Source organism: Syngnathus typhle, linkage group LG15 (genome assembly GCF_033458585.1).
Source record: "Syngnathus typhle isolate RoL2023-S1 ecotype Sweden linkage group LG15, RoL_Styp_1.0, whole genome shotgun sequence".
Lineage (NCBI taxonomy): Eukaryota > Metazoa > Chordata > Actinopteri > Syngnathiformes > Syngnathidae > Syngnathus > Syngnathus typhle.
In genome coordinates, this window is record NC_083752.1 from 4,634,217 (window position 1) to 4,651,346 (window position 17,130).

General features: G+C 42.7%; 3 protein-coding genes across 5 annotated transcripts; 1 reads left to right on the forward strand and 2 right to left on the reverse strand.

The window, feature by feature from the left end:
- Positions 1-49: 49 nt before the first annotated feature.
- Positions 50-13,365, reverse strand: LOC133167714 (cilia- and flagella-associated protein 54-like). 2 transcript variants are annotated; one of them, XM_061298571.1, is made up of 56 exons: positions 12,326-13,365; positions 11,976-12,081; positions 11,753-11,902; positions 11,485-11,650; positions 11,333-11,391; positions 11,115-11,258; positions 10,901-11,020; positions 10,722-10,823; positions 10,418-10,610; positions 10,244-10,342; positions 10,060-10,172; positions 9,866-9,983; positions 9,525-9,601; positions 9,306-9,425; positions 9,103-9,238; positions 8,969-9,024; positions 8,761-8,889; positions 8,515-8,695; positions 8,318-8,451; positions 8,002-8,199; positions 7,835-7,927; positions 7,586-7,774; positions 7,405-7,523; positions 7,185-7,332; positions 6,962-7,117; positions 6,764-6,886; positions 6,563-6,685; positions 6,353-6,473; positions 6,132-6,221; positions 5,937-6,063; positions 5,766-5,865; positions 5,632-5,705; positions 5,376-5,573; positions 5,139-5,305; positions 4,951-5,075; positions 4,657-4,866; positions 4,364-4,560; positions 4,163-4,298; positions 3,991-4,105; positions 3,571-3,924; positions 3,416-3,503; positions 3,171-3,341; positions 3,038-3,104; positions 2,787-2,972; positions 2,593-2,679; positions 2,392-2,511; positions 2,248-2,298; positions 2,038-2,179; positions 1,828-1,955; positions 1,612-1,766; positions 1,434-1,539; positions 1,187-1,334; positions 952-1,106; positions 739-882; positions 547-667; positions 50-365 (listed from the first exon to the last, which is right to left on the reverse strand). In XM_061298571.1, exons 1-55 carry the CDS (start codon positions 12,667-12,669, stop codon positions 554-556), a joined length of 7,572 nt encoding a protein of 2,523 aa, XP_061154555.1. In that variant the 5' UTR covers positions 12,670-13,365; the 3' UTR covers positions 50-365; positions 547-553. The 2 variants fall into 2 exon arrangements, with proteins under 2 accessions (XP_061154555.1, XP_061154554.1); XM_061298570.1 differs by having other exon boundaries at positions 50-667.
- Positions 13,366-13,422: 57 nt separating this feature from the next.
- Positions 13,423-14,057, forward strand: LOC133167789 (alpha-crystallin B chain-like). The gene is made up of 3 exons (XM_061298730.1): positions 13,423-13,602; positions 13,673-13,795; positions 13,866-14,057. The coding sequence occupies exons 1-3, from the start codon at positions 13,423-13,425 to the stop codon at positions 14,055-14,057; spliced, it is 495 nt and encodes a 164-aa protein (XP_061154714.1).
- Positions 14,058-14,765: 708 nt separating this feature from the next.
- On the reverse strand, positions 14,766-17,057 carry mia (MIA SH3 domain containing). Of its 2 annotated transcripts, XM_061298733.1 has the most exons (5): positions 16,969-17,057; positions 15,653-15,709; positions 15,448-15,581; positions 15,245-15,355; positions 14,766-15,156 (listed from the first exon to the last, which is right to left on the reverse strand). In XM_061298733.1, exons 2-5 carry the CDS (start codon positions 15,699-15,701, stop codon positions 15,133-15,135), a joined length of 318 nt encoding a protein of 105 aa, XP_061154717.1. In that variant the 5' UTR covers positions 15,702-15,709; positions 16,969-17,057; the 3' UTR covers positions 14,766-15,132. The 2 variants fall into 2 exon arrangements, with proteins under 2 accessions (XP_061154717.1, XP_061154716.1); XM_061298732.1 differs by lacking the exon at positions 16,969-17,057 and having other exon boundaries at positions 15,653-16,143.
- Positions 17,058-17,130: the final 73 nt, after the last annotated feature.

Consider the following 17,130-nt stretch of genomic DNA (forward strand, 5'->3'; position numbering starts at 1 on the left):
TAAAAATAGAGAATATTAATGAAAAAACGCTCAAATGATAATTTAATAATACTGTATATGTAAACGTGTTTTATTACAATAAATCAAATTCATACAAAATCATTTTTAAAAATGAGAACATCCTTTTGATTGATTAGGTGGAGTAATTAAACGCTAAATTAATGAACAGGATATGCTGTACAAATTAAGGTAAAATAAAATACATAAAAACATGAATCATGGCATTGCCAGGGTGAGAACAGAAAAGGTCATTCATTTGAATTAAAATCACAACTTCTTATTTGAATTCTTAACAGAAATAGCTGCTATTCTTATTTAATAAACTCATTAATTGGCTTGCAAGTTCCAGAAGTTCCTGCACTGCACTGAAATACAAAATTTGAGTTGAAAGTAAATTTACATGAAAGCATTACACCCACTAATGTACACATATACAACTCAGATCTTTTTAATATACAAAACATGTGCATAGATGTATCCATTATTTGTAGTGTTGTCACTACAGGGGAACATTAAGACATTTGTGTGTGTCAAAAGTATACTCACCGTTTTATTAAGTTTGCTGATCTAACATTTGTATGTAAGGGAGGTAAATGTTTTTGGGTCCAGGAGGAGAAATACAAACTTTCCCATCCTCCAATATAACATTCTCGCCAAACTCACACAGCTGAATCAAGAAAACAGACTTAGCTACAGTATTTATGTACAAACTATTTGTATGTGCTATTACGTTTGTACCTGTTTTTGTAGAAGTTTCTGAGTTAGAGCCAGAAGTTTGCTTTGAGTGCTTTTTAGGATACTAAGACGCAAAGTGGCTCTAATTAGAGTCACGCTGGATCCCGGTGGCATGCGAGTCCGTCCTGACAGAAGGCTCACAGCTTCCTATAAACAAACGTAATTGAGTTAACAGTGGTGTTTTCTTTCTGTTTTCTCAATGTGTTGTGATGATACCTGCAGTAGTAACAAGCCATCATCCCCCCTGTTTCTTCGTGATTTTAATTGTGACCCTTCAACCAGCAAAAGTGCTTGAGTGTCGACATCTCCCAAAAGAACACAGTCCTCCAGGCTCTGCTTCAACACCTGAGCTGCCTTTTCGTGAAGCTTACCTTTAAAATAATTGATAGTATATATATATCACACATTTACAATTTGACAATGTGAGCCTGAACGTGAGACCAAGACCAACCTGGATTGGGAACTGTGACATCAGCAGCCTGTAAAAGAACACAACGTAGCAGTACCACGCGGAAACGTAACCATAGACCCCCTCCGACCCTCTCGCTGGCCTCAACTGCGCTGGGGCAGTCCTCATACTGTGTGGTTGGCTCAGTTCTCTGTTGGCGGAATAGAACACAAATACTTTAAGAGATCAAACATTCTTGTCACTTTTGCATATATGTTTGTTTTTTAACCCCAGACATTTTCAGACCAACCTGTTCGATTTCAGTGGGTGGATGGTCAGAAGACGGTTTCTTATGATCCGGTATACATTCTTTAATGTCCTGTAGTAGCACCAATGATGAAACTACCACATCAGAACTGAGGATGCACAGATATGAAATAAATTGGCACAATGCATGAAATGTGAAGACATCCACCAATTGCTTATACCTTTGTGCAATATGTCCTTGCTGAAGGTAAAGGTTGGCCTTGAGAAGATTTGCCTCAAGTTTCAACTCCATGTTTTCAATTTCACTGTAGGAGGGACACGGAAGTTTCTCCAATATGGACTCCAAAAGGTGGGCAGCTGCTTCTAGAAGAAGATACTGCAGCACAAGAGAAAGATGACAAATGAGGATAGGAAATATCGTGAAGCAAAGATCTTACCTTGATCTTTGCTCGTGTGAGGTTCTGCAGGGAAGCAAGTCCTTTGGGCTTTTCCTTCTGTTGCTCCGAGTCCTCAGTGTCCGATTGGACTTCTTCCGGTTCTTCTGGGTCCACTTGAGAATCTGTCACTAATCAGATTTGTATATTTATTTTTTTATTTCATTTAAGCAGAAATGAAATCATTTAAAAAAAAAAAAAAAAAGTGCAGACCTGGCTCAGGAGGTCCAGTTACTGTGCTACTGAGGGCCAGGATGAGCTGAACGCGGGCGAGGTTAAATCGTAGACTCAATGTGGATCCATAAAGCATGCTGACCTCTGGAGAAAGCTCACAGCTCACAAGTTCTTCTAAAGCCTAAGACAGAAGTCACATCTACGCCCAGTGCAGGAACAACAAACACGGAAATGGAGAAGAGGCAGTACCTGGACATTGTCCAACAGGGACTTGTTGTTCAAAAACATCTTCTTTGACTGCTGAACAAACACATTGTATTATTTGAATTACGTTTAATATTACTCATCTGATATTCTCAAACACGGTCTTAAAAAGTGTGCGAGCGCTCTTACTTGGAGCGACTCACGAACAATGTAGCGTCCATTAGGAAGAAGAATCCCGGCCCCTCTTGAAAGCTCCTCGGTCTGCTTGATGGCCTCGGAGAAGAAGTACAGTTCAGTGAGCGCTCGTACCTGTAGCGAATATCAACAAAAAGAAATCAACACAATCATTTCCCAACAGGTGAGAGCAGTCAACCAAAAACTTATGCCGACCTTAAGTATTCTGCTTTCAACATTACGTTGAACGTCTCTGCACAATGTCCCCACAAGATGCTGATAAAGTGCCAGCATGGGCAGGAGCTGAAATTGCAAACTTGATTTAGCACACTCACTGAATATGGAACATAATATTAGCAACACCGACATAATTAATGTCAGACTTTTCTGCTGAAGTATGTTTTATGTACCGTTAAATAGTAGCCCGCAATAAACAGCCATTGACAAATAAAATTCAGGCCGCCCACGGTGGCGGCGAGATCAGCTCTGTTGGGTTCTGAGAAGAGGTCGACCCCGGGAAGAAGTGCATCACCGATGCTGTGTGAAGCATACTGGAGGTCATTCAGAGGATGAGCCAAGGAGCAGCACAGCACACACTAGGGAACGCGGGGAGCACATATAAAAATGCAATAACGACTCAGGGTGTGTCAAATTAATTTACCTTAAAAAGGTGAGCTGATAAGAGACAGCACTTGGTCCTCTGGGTGATATCTGAAGTTAGAATATACCTGCACAAATGTCCATGTTAAAAGCCCACACTGTCAATTTTCTGAATAAATCTCATTTGAACCTACTGCGCAATTTTAGCGGTGATCACAGCAGCCTGCAGACATCCCCAAAGACCAGCCTGTCTTAGAGTGTGTTGCTGGGTGCCGCCCCCGAAAGACACCCAGTCCCATTTATCGATCACCGCTGAGCTGTGTAAGGCGGCATCAACGGCTTTACTCCAGCAAGAGTGTGCCATCCTAGAAAAGGTTTAGAATAAAATGCTTGTTTCGTTCAGCGTGCACACTACACATTCACGGAATTGATTTCCGACCGTGTGTTTGAATCGTAGAAATGCAGGTTTCCCATTTCATGCAGAGCAAACACACTGAGGGATTTTTGGTGGTTGGTCTGAAGATATTCTGTAAGAAATGAAAATATCGGTTCAATGAATTTTCTTTTCGGAACCTTTGTATTTTGTGTTCTTACCTGTGGCGGCAGAGTATGTCGAGATGATTCTGGACAGGTACTTAGGGCTGACGGGGAGATTGTAGAGCGTATCCGGAGTGATGTGGCCTTTATTAATCAGGTCCCAAGGCTGAATATTTGGCGTAGTGATAAGTATGGGATTGAAATCGATCACATCTTCTGTGTCCTCACAGCACTGCTCGGTTTCAACGCCGGGTTGTGTGTGAGCTAGTAGCAGTAGCAGTAACGATCTGCTATAACGGAACACTTGAAGACAATGCGGTACTCTTTCAATAGCTTGACGGTAAAAGTGGAGCGTGTTGGCCACATCCAGAGGAACACACACAAGGTCCTGAGAGCGTCTGATTTCCGCATCTTAACAAGACGTGAAAAGATTAGTCGCATGATAAAAACATGCTACGCTTGATGTTCTAATCTAACCTATGAGTTCAGTTTCTTCATTATCTGCGAACTTCACAGAGCTTGATGATTGGTTGGCAGATTGACGAACCCACCCGCTGAACAGCTGACACCCGGCGTAACTCTTGTATGTTACCTAAAACATAAAAAGCAGTGGGAAGAATTCATGAACGATGATGCCGAAACGTGTTACCTCCTTGCCGGTGGCCCATTGAGTCTTGACGTGGTGTGGTTGTGGTACTCTACACCCGCCATTAGCATGAATCCTTTCAAGGAGCTTCCTCTGGGCGAGGACCAAGAGCGGAGTCACGGTCAAGGCGAATCGTTCGCTAGGATGACAATAGAAAATATCAAAGCGGACTCTCCTCCTTGTGAAGTACCTCAAATTATTTACCGGGTGTATGAGTTGAAAATGAGGGCAAAGTGGGCCAAGTGCTCCCATTTTCCGCAGTCGTGGAGGAGCTCCAGAGTGCGTAACACCAAACTGCACACAAAGCGAATGTCCACTTGGGTGCAGTCGTCCAGTGGGGCTGAAAATCGAAGATGGAACTCCTGCTCTTCCTCGGTCACGCTGTCATAAAGATGCCACAGCTTCGGGAGTTGTTCAAAATGGAAGAAACCAAAATGATTTCAGATATGACTTCCTGTTTAGAATAGATGCAACATGATTGAGCATGTGACACGTACTCCCAGTCTGCTTAGCATGTCCATGATAAGATCGGTTGCCAGCACTAATAAGGGGGTGAAGGTGTTGCGCAACTCATGCGATGTAACCAAGGCGGGAGGTTGAAAATGACAAATTGTTTCTTGTAATGCAGTAAGTCTGTTGAATTCTTCCCACACAGTATGACAGACCTTCAGCAAACTAGTCCAGTGACCTCCACGGTGGGCTAATGTCTGAAAAGAACAAAAAAGCAATACTAATTGTAACATTTTCAGAACCCTATCTAAAAATATGTTGTGTAGGTCAACAAACAGTACCATGGCTCTTCGTATATAAAAAGAAACTTTCTCCAGTGAGTCCATTGGCATGGTTTTTGGCACCTCAAGCTCGTGAGGGAGTTCTTCAACCTCCTCGCAACTCTCCACACTGTCAAAACTAGTCTCTAGTGGAAGAAAGGAAAGGCGATATTTTCTCCATTTTTTTTTTATGGTCTCAGCTTACTTACCATTTTTATCAGCATCCTTGCCCGAACCGTTATCTGATAACTCAGACTGTGACGAGTCCGTCTCTGAACTAACTTCACAGATGGTGGTTTCCTGTTCCTCAGAGTTCCTCTTCAGCAGGACACCAGAGTTGGCCAGAAAGAAGATTGAGGCATTTAAGTGGCTGTACCTGAAACGTAAACGAACTAAATGAATAGTCCGAATATTTCTATTATGGGAAGTACTAGTATTGTATGAACCTGGATTGCAGGGACCTTTCGTGGAATGGGTCTAGGTCCTGTTTGAATAGTGCAAGATGTGCCATAGCGATGGTGTAATTGATCTGAGACCTCCACACTCTTTCCTCAGTGCATCTCATTCTCAACTGAAGCCGCCTGGTGTGGCGTTGCACCAGAACGTTCATTGAAGACATCAGGCGCTCTACAGCCTTCAGCTCCCTAGGCAATAACATAATTTAAGATTCCATCAATCAAATTCAGAGTCAAAACAGTCTACCTGACGGTCCTCGCGGTCAGAAGTGCTCCGCGTCGAAACTTCTTGCGTTTCTTAATAGGCGTTTTCGATGTCTTCTGCAATGAAAGTTTTTCATTTTATTTTATTGTGAACGGCCACTGAGCATCCGTGTGTACCTGTGACGTTTGACTTTCCGTCGCAGTGGTCTCGGATTCTTTTTCACACGAGTTGTTTCTGTCCGAACATTTGGCTGATTTGATCATTTCGTCGTCTCTCCTGGCACAGAGCATTTGCATAAGCACAAAAGCAGGTAAAAAAATATTTATTGACGTTGGAACAACTCATACCTGGAGAGAAAACGAAATATGGTTTCACCCCATTGTAAAACAAGATCAATCTCTCCTTCCTCTAAGGCTCTCTGAAGTAAGAGCGAGAAAATCTCCACGAAATTTGAATGGCTGCCGAGTTGCATCACTATGCCCAAAATATAACGCATAAGTGCAAATCGGAAATGTTGGTATGAAATGATGCGTGCTACCTACCAACTCGATAGCCATGCTGTAGAGTGCTAGTGAGGATACGCTCACGCAAAGTGGCAGTGTCCTCAGAACCGTTCAAGGAAGGGGAACTCTCTACGGAAACAAACATAGCCAATATAATCTGATTAGGAAAAACGAAAGCAATTTAATATTCTTGCATTTTTTTAATGTACATTATTTCCTGTGGGAAAATGTGTTTCAAATTCAAATATTTTGATTATTACCAATTACTGTGTCAGGATCTGTATCAGCTGTGATGACATCCTTGAATTTCTGAAATAGTGCCTTCAGTTGAACACTTTTTTTCATTTCTTTCTTCAATACTCCAGGATCCTCTATCTTTGACTTAGAGCACAAAAACACAGGAAATTGATTGGAAATCCAAACTTAAAAAATTTGAAACTGAAGAAAAAAAAAAAAAGAATTTGCTTTACCGACAGACGTTTATAAGTAAGTCCAATGAACCTCTCCTGGGCGTCAAAGACATCTTGGAGAAGAGCTAGACCACGATCTTTCACCACGGAGGCCTTCTGATGCTCATTCAGTGCGTGCAATGCCTGGAGATGGTGATAGATAAAAAAGCTTCATGATTTCGATTCAAACACTTTGATGCTTCCAAGGGCAGAGACACACACCTTGGTTAGATAGTTGGTGATGCAGCCAATCATTTGCATAAGCGTCTCCACTGTGTTTCTGGACCATTTTTGTTTGAGGTGTCCTTCATTGTCTTTTAATACATTCAAACATTTGGTCAGCAACTGCAAAAGGAAACAACGGCAATTTGGTTGAGTGTTCCACTGAGTGGGATGGGGGGGGGGAGTCCAAATGATGACCTTGACTGCAGGATCACAAGTGATCTGATGGAAGATGAATGGAACCAAGAGGCCGTAACAGCTGATGACGGCTTGAACAGCAGAACTGCTGTCGTTTAACCACATTGCCAAGTCCATGGCTACTAACAATCGTTCACATTCGGCTAGTCTGACTTCCTGAATAAACAACACATGCGAGATCCATTTGAAATAGATGAACTGTTCTTTCTTACGCTGCACACACCTGTTTCCAGACAAACAGTCCACAGATGCTTCCTGAGTCGCAGAGGAGCGATTGCTGCTGAATGTTGATGTCTGTCTCAATGAAGATGGACGTGAGGAAGAGCTGGCACAGGAGTGGAGACGACCATTGCAGGTGTTTCATGTGCAGTCTTTAAAGAAAAACAAAAGTAGACTAAGACGAGTAAAGGAAAACATTTAGGTGTTAGGTTTGAGTCCCTCACGCCGTTGAAGTGAGTCTATGCTGTGATTTGTCAGGTCCAATGTCAGGAAGGGTAAAATGGCTCCATAATTCCTTGCACGCTTTCTTGGCAATGTCAAATTGTTTGGTTTGAAATGCCACCTGAGAACAAAGGTGAAAGAAAAGTCGCTTTGGTAACAACAATACTTGCAAATGTGGAATACCTTTGCCACGTGAGCCCACGAGGAAAGCAGCGACTGCGGCATGGAAGTCATCAGTGTGTAGGTGGACGCTCCGATAGCATTGCCCAGTAACTTTCCTTGGCTGGTGTATGCTGCTAAGGCAAAAACGTACTTCTGATTGGGTTCCAGCCTCTCGGCCTTCAGCTGCCATTCGCCGCATACTGCCGGCACCTGCAAACAGTTTTGGCACAGTCATGCTATCGATGACAACGTTTGAAATGAATAGCGTACCAAATTCCCAGTTCCTGCCAGGCTGCAGTCTCCGAGGCGGACTTTCAGGTCGAGGCCCTCGGCTGCGCGTCCGCATAGTTGGTACCAGCACACCTTGATTGATGAAGGAAATTATGTTGTTTGTGTGCTTGACATTTTTTTTAATAATAATAGGGAGGACAATTTACTTGTTTCTCCATGTGGTAAGGAGCAGGGGCAAAGGTTAAGGAACTGTTGGTGCGTGAGATTAAGACAGGTCGAGGTGGAGGGATTTCCTTTTCGTCCTTCATTACTTTGCCTTTATTTTCAAGTGCTAACTTTGGGCTGTTGGCGATGTACAGTTTCCTTTCTTCTATCGCTGCCTTCTCTATTAATACACAAGCTTCCTGATAAAAGTGATGAGAATGAGTGTTATGATTTGGTAAATCCTTACAAAAGGTGAATTTTAGCTTCATCCTGAAATTCTCATGCACAAGCTGAATATCCATTTTTTTCATATACAACCTCTAGTAGACTCCTGGTTACACTGGATTCGTTCGACTTCTTTCCGTCATACAACCGCAAGGACTTCTGGATCAGGAAAAGTGCTTTAGACACTTTGTTCTTCTTGATCTTGTCCAGGAGGTCAGATTCTGTCACTGGAAAAAACAAAAAGACGATAAGCATCTCCAAATGTTATAGTTATTCAGAATAAGACTCACCTGCATTTAACTGCATTAACTTGAGAGATGCCCGGTGGTAGATAATGTCTAGTTCAAGTAGAATGTCGACAGCAAGCATGCATGTATGAGTGGACGGGCGGGACCATTCTTTTCTTAGATCCGACACAATTTCTTCTTTTTGCTTCTCGCTTAATTCAGTCTCTCCTTTTCCATCTTCTCGCTTGGAGAAGAAGACCATCACAGCGCCCGAACGTGAAGACCTTTATTGAAGTCCTATGTACTTACCAGCAGGTAAGTAATGTCAAGGGGAGCTGCGCCATCTTGGGGCATCAATGTGACCACACGCTTGACCAGAGCCTTGAAACCCTTCTCAACCACCATGCACACTTTCTGAAGAAGCTCTTTACGTGACCCCTGGAAAGGTATTAAAAAAAAATCAATCGTAGTTTATTATATATTATGATGTGTTATTGTGTGATGTGTGTGTCAGTACCTTCAGCAGAGTGAAGCAGTATTTCTTCTCACTACCGGCTTTGACTTTAGGTGGAACTATGGAGAAGAAATTTTAGAAATCAAAATGTATTCTAGTAGACAACATATGATCCAGAACAAAATTGGCGTGCTCACCCTGCTCAGTACGATCGGCCGCACTTTCCAGCAGTAAGACTAAACTGTTGATCATCTCGGCGGTCTTGATGCAGTCGACCGTTGCCAGGTCACAGGCAAAGGCCACCTCACACTGCATGATGAGGCACCACGCCCACTGCATCAAGAGAGAAGTGCAAGTATGACATAAATCACATGGAAAGTGTCTAGAAACAATTTTTCACCTTGTCATGGTCCTGTGTGTATTCCGGGTTTCTAATCTGATCCATCTGAATCACCAGCTTCAGTTTCCCCCAGAGAAAGAGCAGAACATCCCAAACTAATTCGACATCCGGCTGGGCCTCCTACAAAGCAATACATGCATAAATCTGCTATCTTACATCAACCTGTTCGAAAAACATTCATGTCACAAACGATATTCATCTCGTTGAATTTGAACTTACTGGAACAGACTCGCAAACTGCCTTGTGCAGAGTCTCCGTCAGGCCGATGATGATATCGAGTGACCCCCGCAGTTTGTCTGCACAAAACAAGGCCAGATTCAAATACAACTCGATAATCAGAATTGTATTTGGCACTAAAAATATCATTTGATAGATGTGTGTGAATATCAAGGTGGGCTGTAGAAATTTGAACTTTAGGATTATGCAAATGTTTTGCTTTCATTTTTCTATGCCGGCAATTTTTTATTGTGATAATTGTTTGGTGGTGTGTTGTGATCTTGAGAAACATAAGAAGTGCCTTTCTTCATGAAACGATAGAAAATGTTGGACCAGACAATCACTTCTACTACCAGCGACGTCCTCTCTATGACGCCTCCTGTGTGAGGTTTTAAGAGTAATAAAACCATTGATCAAGGCCAGCTCATATTCCGCTTTTCTGAATGCAGGACCTTCCACAACCTGACACACAAAGACACCATCCATTAAGGTAACCATCATGACTTTTCTCTCTACAAAAAAACGGACGAGATCTCACAGACAAAATCTCCAGCATCATTCGTGAATGTTCAACAAAAACATCAGGTTGCTTAGCCTGAATCATCAACTTGATGAATCTGACGGCGGTCGTGACGGGCACTTTGTGTTCTCCTGGGGACAAAACGACACATGCATGCAAAATGATTTCACTGGCTGTTGAACGTGACTGAAAAACAAACAACCTGCAACAGCTAATTCCATCAGCGTTGATGTTGTGGACAATGCACTGAGAGGTGCACAGGACTGGTCTTGACGTTTCTGTTCAGTAGTAGTAGCCACTCCTTGATAAAACACAGAAATTCCATTTACAATCTCACCAGCAATATTTTCTCTTTTTTTTTTTTTTTTTAACCTACCAGATAATATACTAATACCAGAGGCAAGGAGCTCCAGGACCACTTCCTGCAGCTCAAGCTCTTCTGGCAGCCTTGCCTGCAGCGGGCGCATGGAGCTGTCCCAAAGAGCTTCACAGATGCCCAAGAATTGTGCTGCACTGCTGTCGAAAAGGCCCATCAGCATTCGCTCTGTGGCATTACGAGGCCACGGGATCTACGGCACATTCAGATTATAAAGTGAACAACGTCCAATGGGAATGAATTAATTTGAGCGATTTCTATTCAAAATGGGCTTTTCAACCAAACAATGATTTCTTTTCTGTACATTTGGAAAGTCCTTTGGAGTCGTTTTGCTCTTGATTGTAATCATGTGTTTGGGTTTCCTCCTGGTTTCAAACACAGCCCGCTTGAACATCATGGTAGCCAACTAGAAGAAAACCAAAAGTTAAAGACAACTAATTAAAAGTCAAGTCTGACATTGGCTGGATAAAAATGGTCCAATGCCTTGATGGAGGCTTCTCTAAAGGCCATTTGAGTCTCTTTGTTTGCGGCACTATCATTCTCCTTATCCTTCTCCTGCTCTGCAAGTTCATTAATTTTTCCAAGTGCTCTCCTGGCAAATTCCTGCAAACATTCAAAAACACAGGAATTCAAAATTAAAAGAAGACATCCTTTTTATTGGATCCAACACAAAAGTTCAAGTTGGACTGGGTTTCACCTCTGCCTGTAGGGAAGCACGGCTGTCATAGTAACAGTAACAAACAGTACAATAGAGTTTGACAAGCCATGGCAGATGTTTAATAGTCATGAGGGGCATGTTTGACTCTAAAGTAAGGCTTGCCCACAGAATGTGCTCCATTGCCTAAAAGAGATCACAAAAAAGGAAAAATGTTGCTTCATGTGAAAACAGAATTCAAGGTGAGACGTTTCTCATACCTTTGCACTATGATTCAAAGACATCAGGTAGGTACACATTTTGAAGATGTGCAACGTACCTGGAAAAGGTATCGGAAAGAAAAGATCAAGTTTGGCCTCAATTGTTTCCCAGAAAGAATTACTGTCCCATGAAATGAAGAAAACTAGTCTACCATTATAAGTGATCCAGGAGAAATGCTTGTTCCGCTGAAATGCCTGCATCATTATCCTGATGAAGTTTAGCACATGCAGCAGTTTGGAAAGCCCCTTCTGGCTGAGAACCATGGGTCTTTTCTCCAACTCAAATATGCACTGTGCACAGCCCAGCATTGAGCGGACCTATAAAAACATACCAGGAGCCAAAAAATCATGCAATATCAACTACACAGGAACTCTTGTAGTGATGGGGTGAAGAAAAATAATCACATGAAAATAAAATACCTTCATGATCAAGATATCTTGGTCTGGATCAAAACCTCCAGGAAAGAAGCATTTGATAAAGTGGTCCACGCTTTTAATGTTTGTTATACTAATTGAGCAGAACTGAAGCAGGTGCAGACTGTAGCCTTGTGACAGAGCCGCCTGGTACAACTGAGTAAAGAAGTCACTAATCAATACAAATGACAAAAAATGGCTCAATACAGGCAGGCAGTTTGAGAATTACCTTTAGTCCAGTGAGAAAGTCTCCAATTCGTAACATGTGATCCTGATACAATTTAAAAGGTAGGCGTGGTTTGAAGTTTTGCCAGATCTCTGCCAGCAGTTTAATCCTTTCAATGTTAATAAAACAAAACATTCAATATCATGACAATGGCAGGTGGGCACCCCATTATGATTTTAATAGTCTGTTATGTGCCATATAAATAATAGGTTATCCATAATCCCAAAATGTAATTAATAACACCACCACACCAAAAAAAAACAATAGTTTTGTTTATATTATTTACAGCTTGAGAATAAGATATATTGTTCATTTAAAAAAAAAAAAAACGTGCTGCTTGTTAGCTATCTTACCCTTTAGCATACGAGACGTTGTCCTGGCAGGTGGACGATACTCGTTTCATGAGAGTCATAAACGAGTTAATATCTCGCTCAAAAGACACAATGACCGGATTTCTTTTGTCAATTTTGCCATAATAGGTCGCTGGTAAATTCATCGAGGCCATAATAATAGTTTTTACCCACCAACAAGCGTGGGGCGAAGGCGTATCACCATGGTAACGACGACGCCAAATAAAGCAAAGTGATGCGTTAAAAGACGTCGGAATTTTCACACTTTTGCTATCGCAGTTGCATTTGTGGAGATAAAGTTCAGTGTAGTATTGTGAACACAGTGCATGACGTGTATTTACAAACATTTCTTCTTCTTTTTTTATCACCTTTGTGATTAAAAGTGGCCAGTTTGCAACACATCCCAAATGTCAATTGGCAAGATTAACATGGGGAAATGAAATATTTCACAACTCAACAAATATGACCACCAAGAACCGGATGACGCTGCCAGCAAAAATTCGTAGAGGACTTCATATTTGACATCTGAGCTCACAGCAAAATGATACGCGCTAATGCAGCACCGTACAAACTCATCACTTCCCATTCAAGCCACACATCCACTTTGCTCGCAGTCCTAAAGCTTCTGGCACTGGCAGGGCCAGCAGGCTAATGCTCTGGAAGCTGGTCCTCATACAAACACGTGCACAGGGATCCAGACGGGGCATTTCCTGGGTCCTGCACATAAGCAACATCAGCACTATTTGCAGCCAATGTCACCTCATGACCAGCCAGATGGGACAGGCAGAGAGACGGAGAGGGGAAAAATAGAGGGAGGGGAGAGACGGCGGCCAGCCACCGTTGGGGAGATGAAACAATGAGGGCAATGGTGGGACAAACAGTTGACATCATTGTTCCAGAAAGATCAGCCTGTTGGCAGGGTCACTGTGCAAGTGGGTTGTTATGGCGGTGTGTGTGTGTGTGCGTGTGTGTGTGTGTGGGGGGGGGGGCGCACACATTTGCTCTAAAGCGCTATAAATGTGCTGCAGGAAAGCACAGCCATCACCCATCTGAGACCGAGTGACACTCCATTGCTGTTTCATCTCATCTAGATACTCATCATGGATATCCCCATTCAGTACCCATGGTACCGCCGGGCCTACCCGTATCGACGCGGCGACCTGTCCTTCGTCGATTCCCTCACCGACTGGCCTCTCGTCTGGCCTTTCCCATGGTCCTTTGCTTGGATGCGCCCAAGTTTCATGCGCTGGTTAAACTGGCCTGAAAATGGTCACAGTGAGGTAAAGCGCCCAATGGGTCTTCTCAGCTTCTCAGTGATGTTCCTAACAAGTGTGCTTGTCTCACTCATAGATGCATGTGGAAAAGGATCGCTATGTGATTTATCTGGACGTGAAGCATTTCTCACCGGATGAGCTGAGCGTCAACGTCGGCGACGAGCACATCACAATACACGCCAAGCATGAAGATCGACAGGTTGGTGACATTCTCACGACTGCACATAGAGTCACTTAAGTCCACGTGGGTGACTCTGCTTACTCTCTAGGACGACCACGGCTACGTGTCCAGGGAGTTTCTACGGAAGTACAGGCTTCCTACCGGAGTGTCGTGCGCTGATATCTCCTCCAGCTTGTCCTTCGATGGCGTGCTGACAATCACCGCGCCCAGATCTTCACCTGGCCCCGAGCGTAACATCCCAATATCCTGTGAGGATGGAACAGCCAAGCAGAAAATGTAGAGCGGAATCAAGGGGGGTGGGGGATGACAGTTTCACTACTAATTCTCACTACTAAATTCTGCATGTGTTTGTATTGAACTGAACCTGTTTTGTGGGTGCACGTAAAGGTGGGTCAGCCATGTCTAGATTCCTGCAAAGAGCCTTCTAATAAACCAGTATCTAACTTACTACTATTGTCAAATGCCTGCAAGACAATTGAGCTTGAAACCACAGATTGACATTTAAAGACAGGAGTCGTGTTCGAAATCAAATAACCTGTGCCACCTTAAATGTAAAAGTGCTCTTATTTTGAATTTCAAAAGGCAACTTACAAAACTTCCATGCCAAAGATGATTCCAGCGGTGCTGTTTGTTTGTTTTGAACTCGGGACCGGGTCTGTTCTGCTGAGAGGGAGGGGGGAAGGAATGTTAGTTGAAGGAGGAAATACTGTTAGTTTCCACAGCGAAGCAGGGCCTTTAGGGATAACTTGTATTTATGTATGTGTACGAGTGTGTGATGCTTCCTAAACGAGTGAAAATGTTCTCAATGATGATCCCCGATCATTCTTTGCGAATGGTAAATATCCCTTGGTGTATTAACACAAACACATGATACATAGAATAAATGTTGGGAAAAAAAATAACATGAATGAGTTTACATTGTTTGATGGTGTACAGTAGACTCAATCCATAAAAGTCAGTGATGCAAAAGTACAGACACAAAATACAGTAGATTTGACAAAGTGATGTTTATTATTATTATTAGTGTGGACATCAAAACCTAACCCACAATATGTAATGAGAATTTTCTTTTTAGATGTTGCATAACATGCCATAAAGTGCTACATAAGAAAGGCAATCATTGTCTACTGTTTGCCAAATACTGAGCCCGTATTTGACTCTATTTTGCTATTTTACCAGTTGCAATGCATTAGCGTATATTCAAAATTTATTTTCAATATATATCCTACATTTAATATGAGGCAGTGTTTCCACAACAATGCGAATTACCCCGATTCTGCAGGTGTACCGAATGATGATGGCTGCTGTATAATCTTGTCATATAAACAAACGTATCACCTCTGATGGATTCCATTTCAGTTACAGTAAAAGTCCCATTTCTGAAAACAAAATGAAAGTGCAAAAATGAGAAGCGTCATGGATTGTTAGTTGGAGTACTGTGTGCATTGTGTGTGTGTGTTCACCCACAGTCGTCTTGACTTCTGTGTTGGCTGGCTCAAGAGCTTGAACCTCCTCCACCACAGTGCTGGGAAAGTGACCAATTCGAGCCTCCTGTCCTCCATAATAGGAATCCTGAACCTGGCAGTGTTACAAATGACATTTGTTGTAAATATAAACAACCAGAGGGAGGGGGGAGATTGGTTCTCTTTCACTTTTTTAGTTCTACTCACACTGCCTGCCCAGAAGAGGTTGCCAGTGTCCTGTAGCATAGCGTAGACGTAAACAAGCTGCCCCTGTCTGATGGAGATGAACCTGCAGTCTGCGGGGTTATAGTCCTGAATGGCACGCGCTATCAGGATAGCATCTGCGCAGAAATAGGGGGAGGAAATAAGATCAGACTCGTAACAGCCTTATTATAAAGTCACGGGTACTTACAGCTACATTCCGAGTCAGCGCAGCGTTTTCGAGCTGAAAGTTTCGGCATCTGTCTTCCTGCATCCGAGTTTGGCAACAAAAACCAAAGTGAGAGGAAGAGAAAGATTTTGCAAAGCATGTCTGTGCCCACTTCTGATCTTCAACTTTGGTAGGAGAGATGTTGTGATGGTGCTTGCTATTTGTACTTATTTGTGCTCGCTCCCCACCTCATCCCCCTTGCTTACCACCTAACACAGGAGTCCTTTGAAAGCTTTCAAGTAGCTAGGTAAACAGGACGGAGGGATGAGGAGGAGGGGTGTTGTGGATGGAGGCGTGCAAATTGGACAAACTCATACTTGTTTTCTGACCTCCACCTCCCTCCCGCTCTTTTTTTCCATGCCAACTTTTCCCAGTGAATTCACACTAGAGTGTCCTCTGAGGCCATCGCTGGGTTCATTCCTTCCTTGTTCAGCCGCTAGATGTCAGAGCATCTTTTGCTGCCCCCCCCCCCACACACACCCCCCGTACTTCCAGCCTCTCCCTTTCAGAGCAAAACTCAAAGAGGTGGAGCTTCTACCTGTATTTACATACAGTTTCCTGCACTGCCAAGGGAACCAGCCCAGCCTCTCCTGAACAAACACTCACCGAACAGGAAGACTATTACTCTTTGGCGTGACAAGCTTGTGGGGACGTTCAGGTAAGGCTGACTTTTTTTTTTTTTTTTCCCCCCTGATGTTGAATAACAACATGACTGACATTACATTTTAACATTAAATATGACACAATGGTAGCTACAAATCCTTGAGGATAAAAAGGTCAGGTATGTGTTCAGTTTATTTCAAAAGGTCTCATGAAGTCTCGTGATATTCTTCCCATTTCAATCTCAGCTTTGAATGACCAGTTAGAAACAATGTTTATTATTTTGCCGGTTGTATAATTCAGCATCCCGCGACCCTCAAGAGGATAATCAGTTCAAAAAATGGATGATTTAGTATATAAATAGTTTTGTACAGAAGGCTCCTATTCAATGTTTTGCTTGTGCGACATGACTACACGTGAGAGGCAAAATATTAGAAACCCCCCATGGATATGGTACCTAAAGTTGTGACTAGAATTTATCCGACGTTGTCAGAAACTATACTATACTTTTAGTGACGTGTTGGGAAGAAACACTGAAGACCCTTAAACATGGAATTCAGGGAGTGGATCCAAACAATGAATATAGTAGATGTGGTATTTCGGTCAGAATTTAACAAAAGAGACTCCCAGACAAAAGAGTATTTGAGATTAGATTACTAGAAAACAGCCACAGGGAACCCTCATAAATATCGTCTGACCTGTATTTACTGTTGGTTTTGTTATCTTGTCCTGCACAGGACCGGAAAGGTGAATAATATCAGGATCATCTGGAGCACGGTGAAGACCTACACACTGCGATTAATTGGATTACAAACAATTGCCAGAGGGTTCGTCAACATACCGGTCAGATTTATGATGAT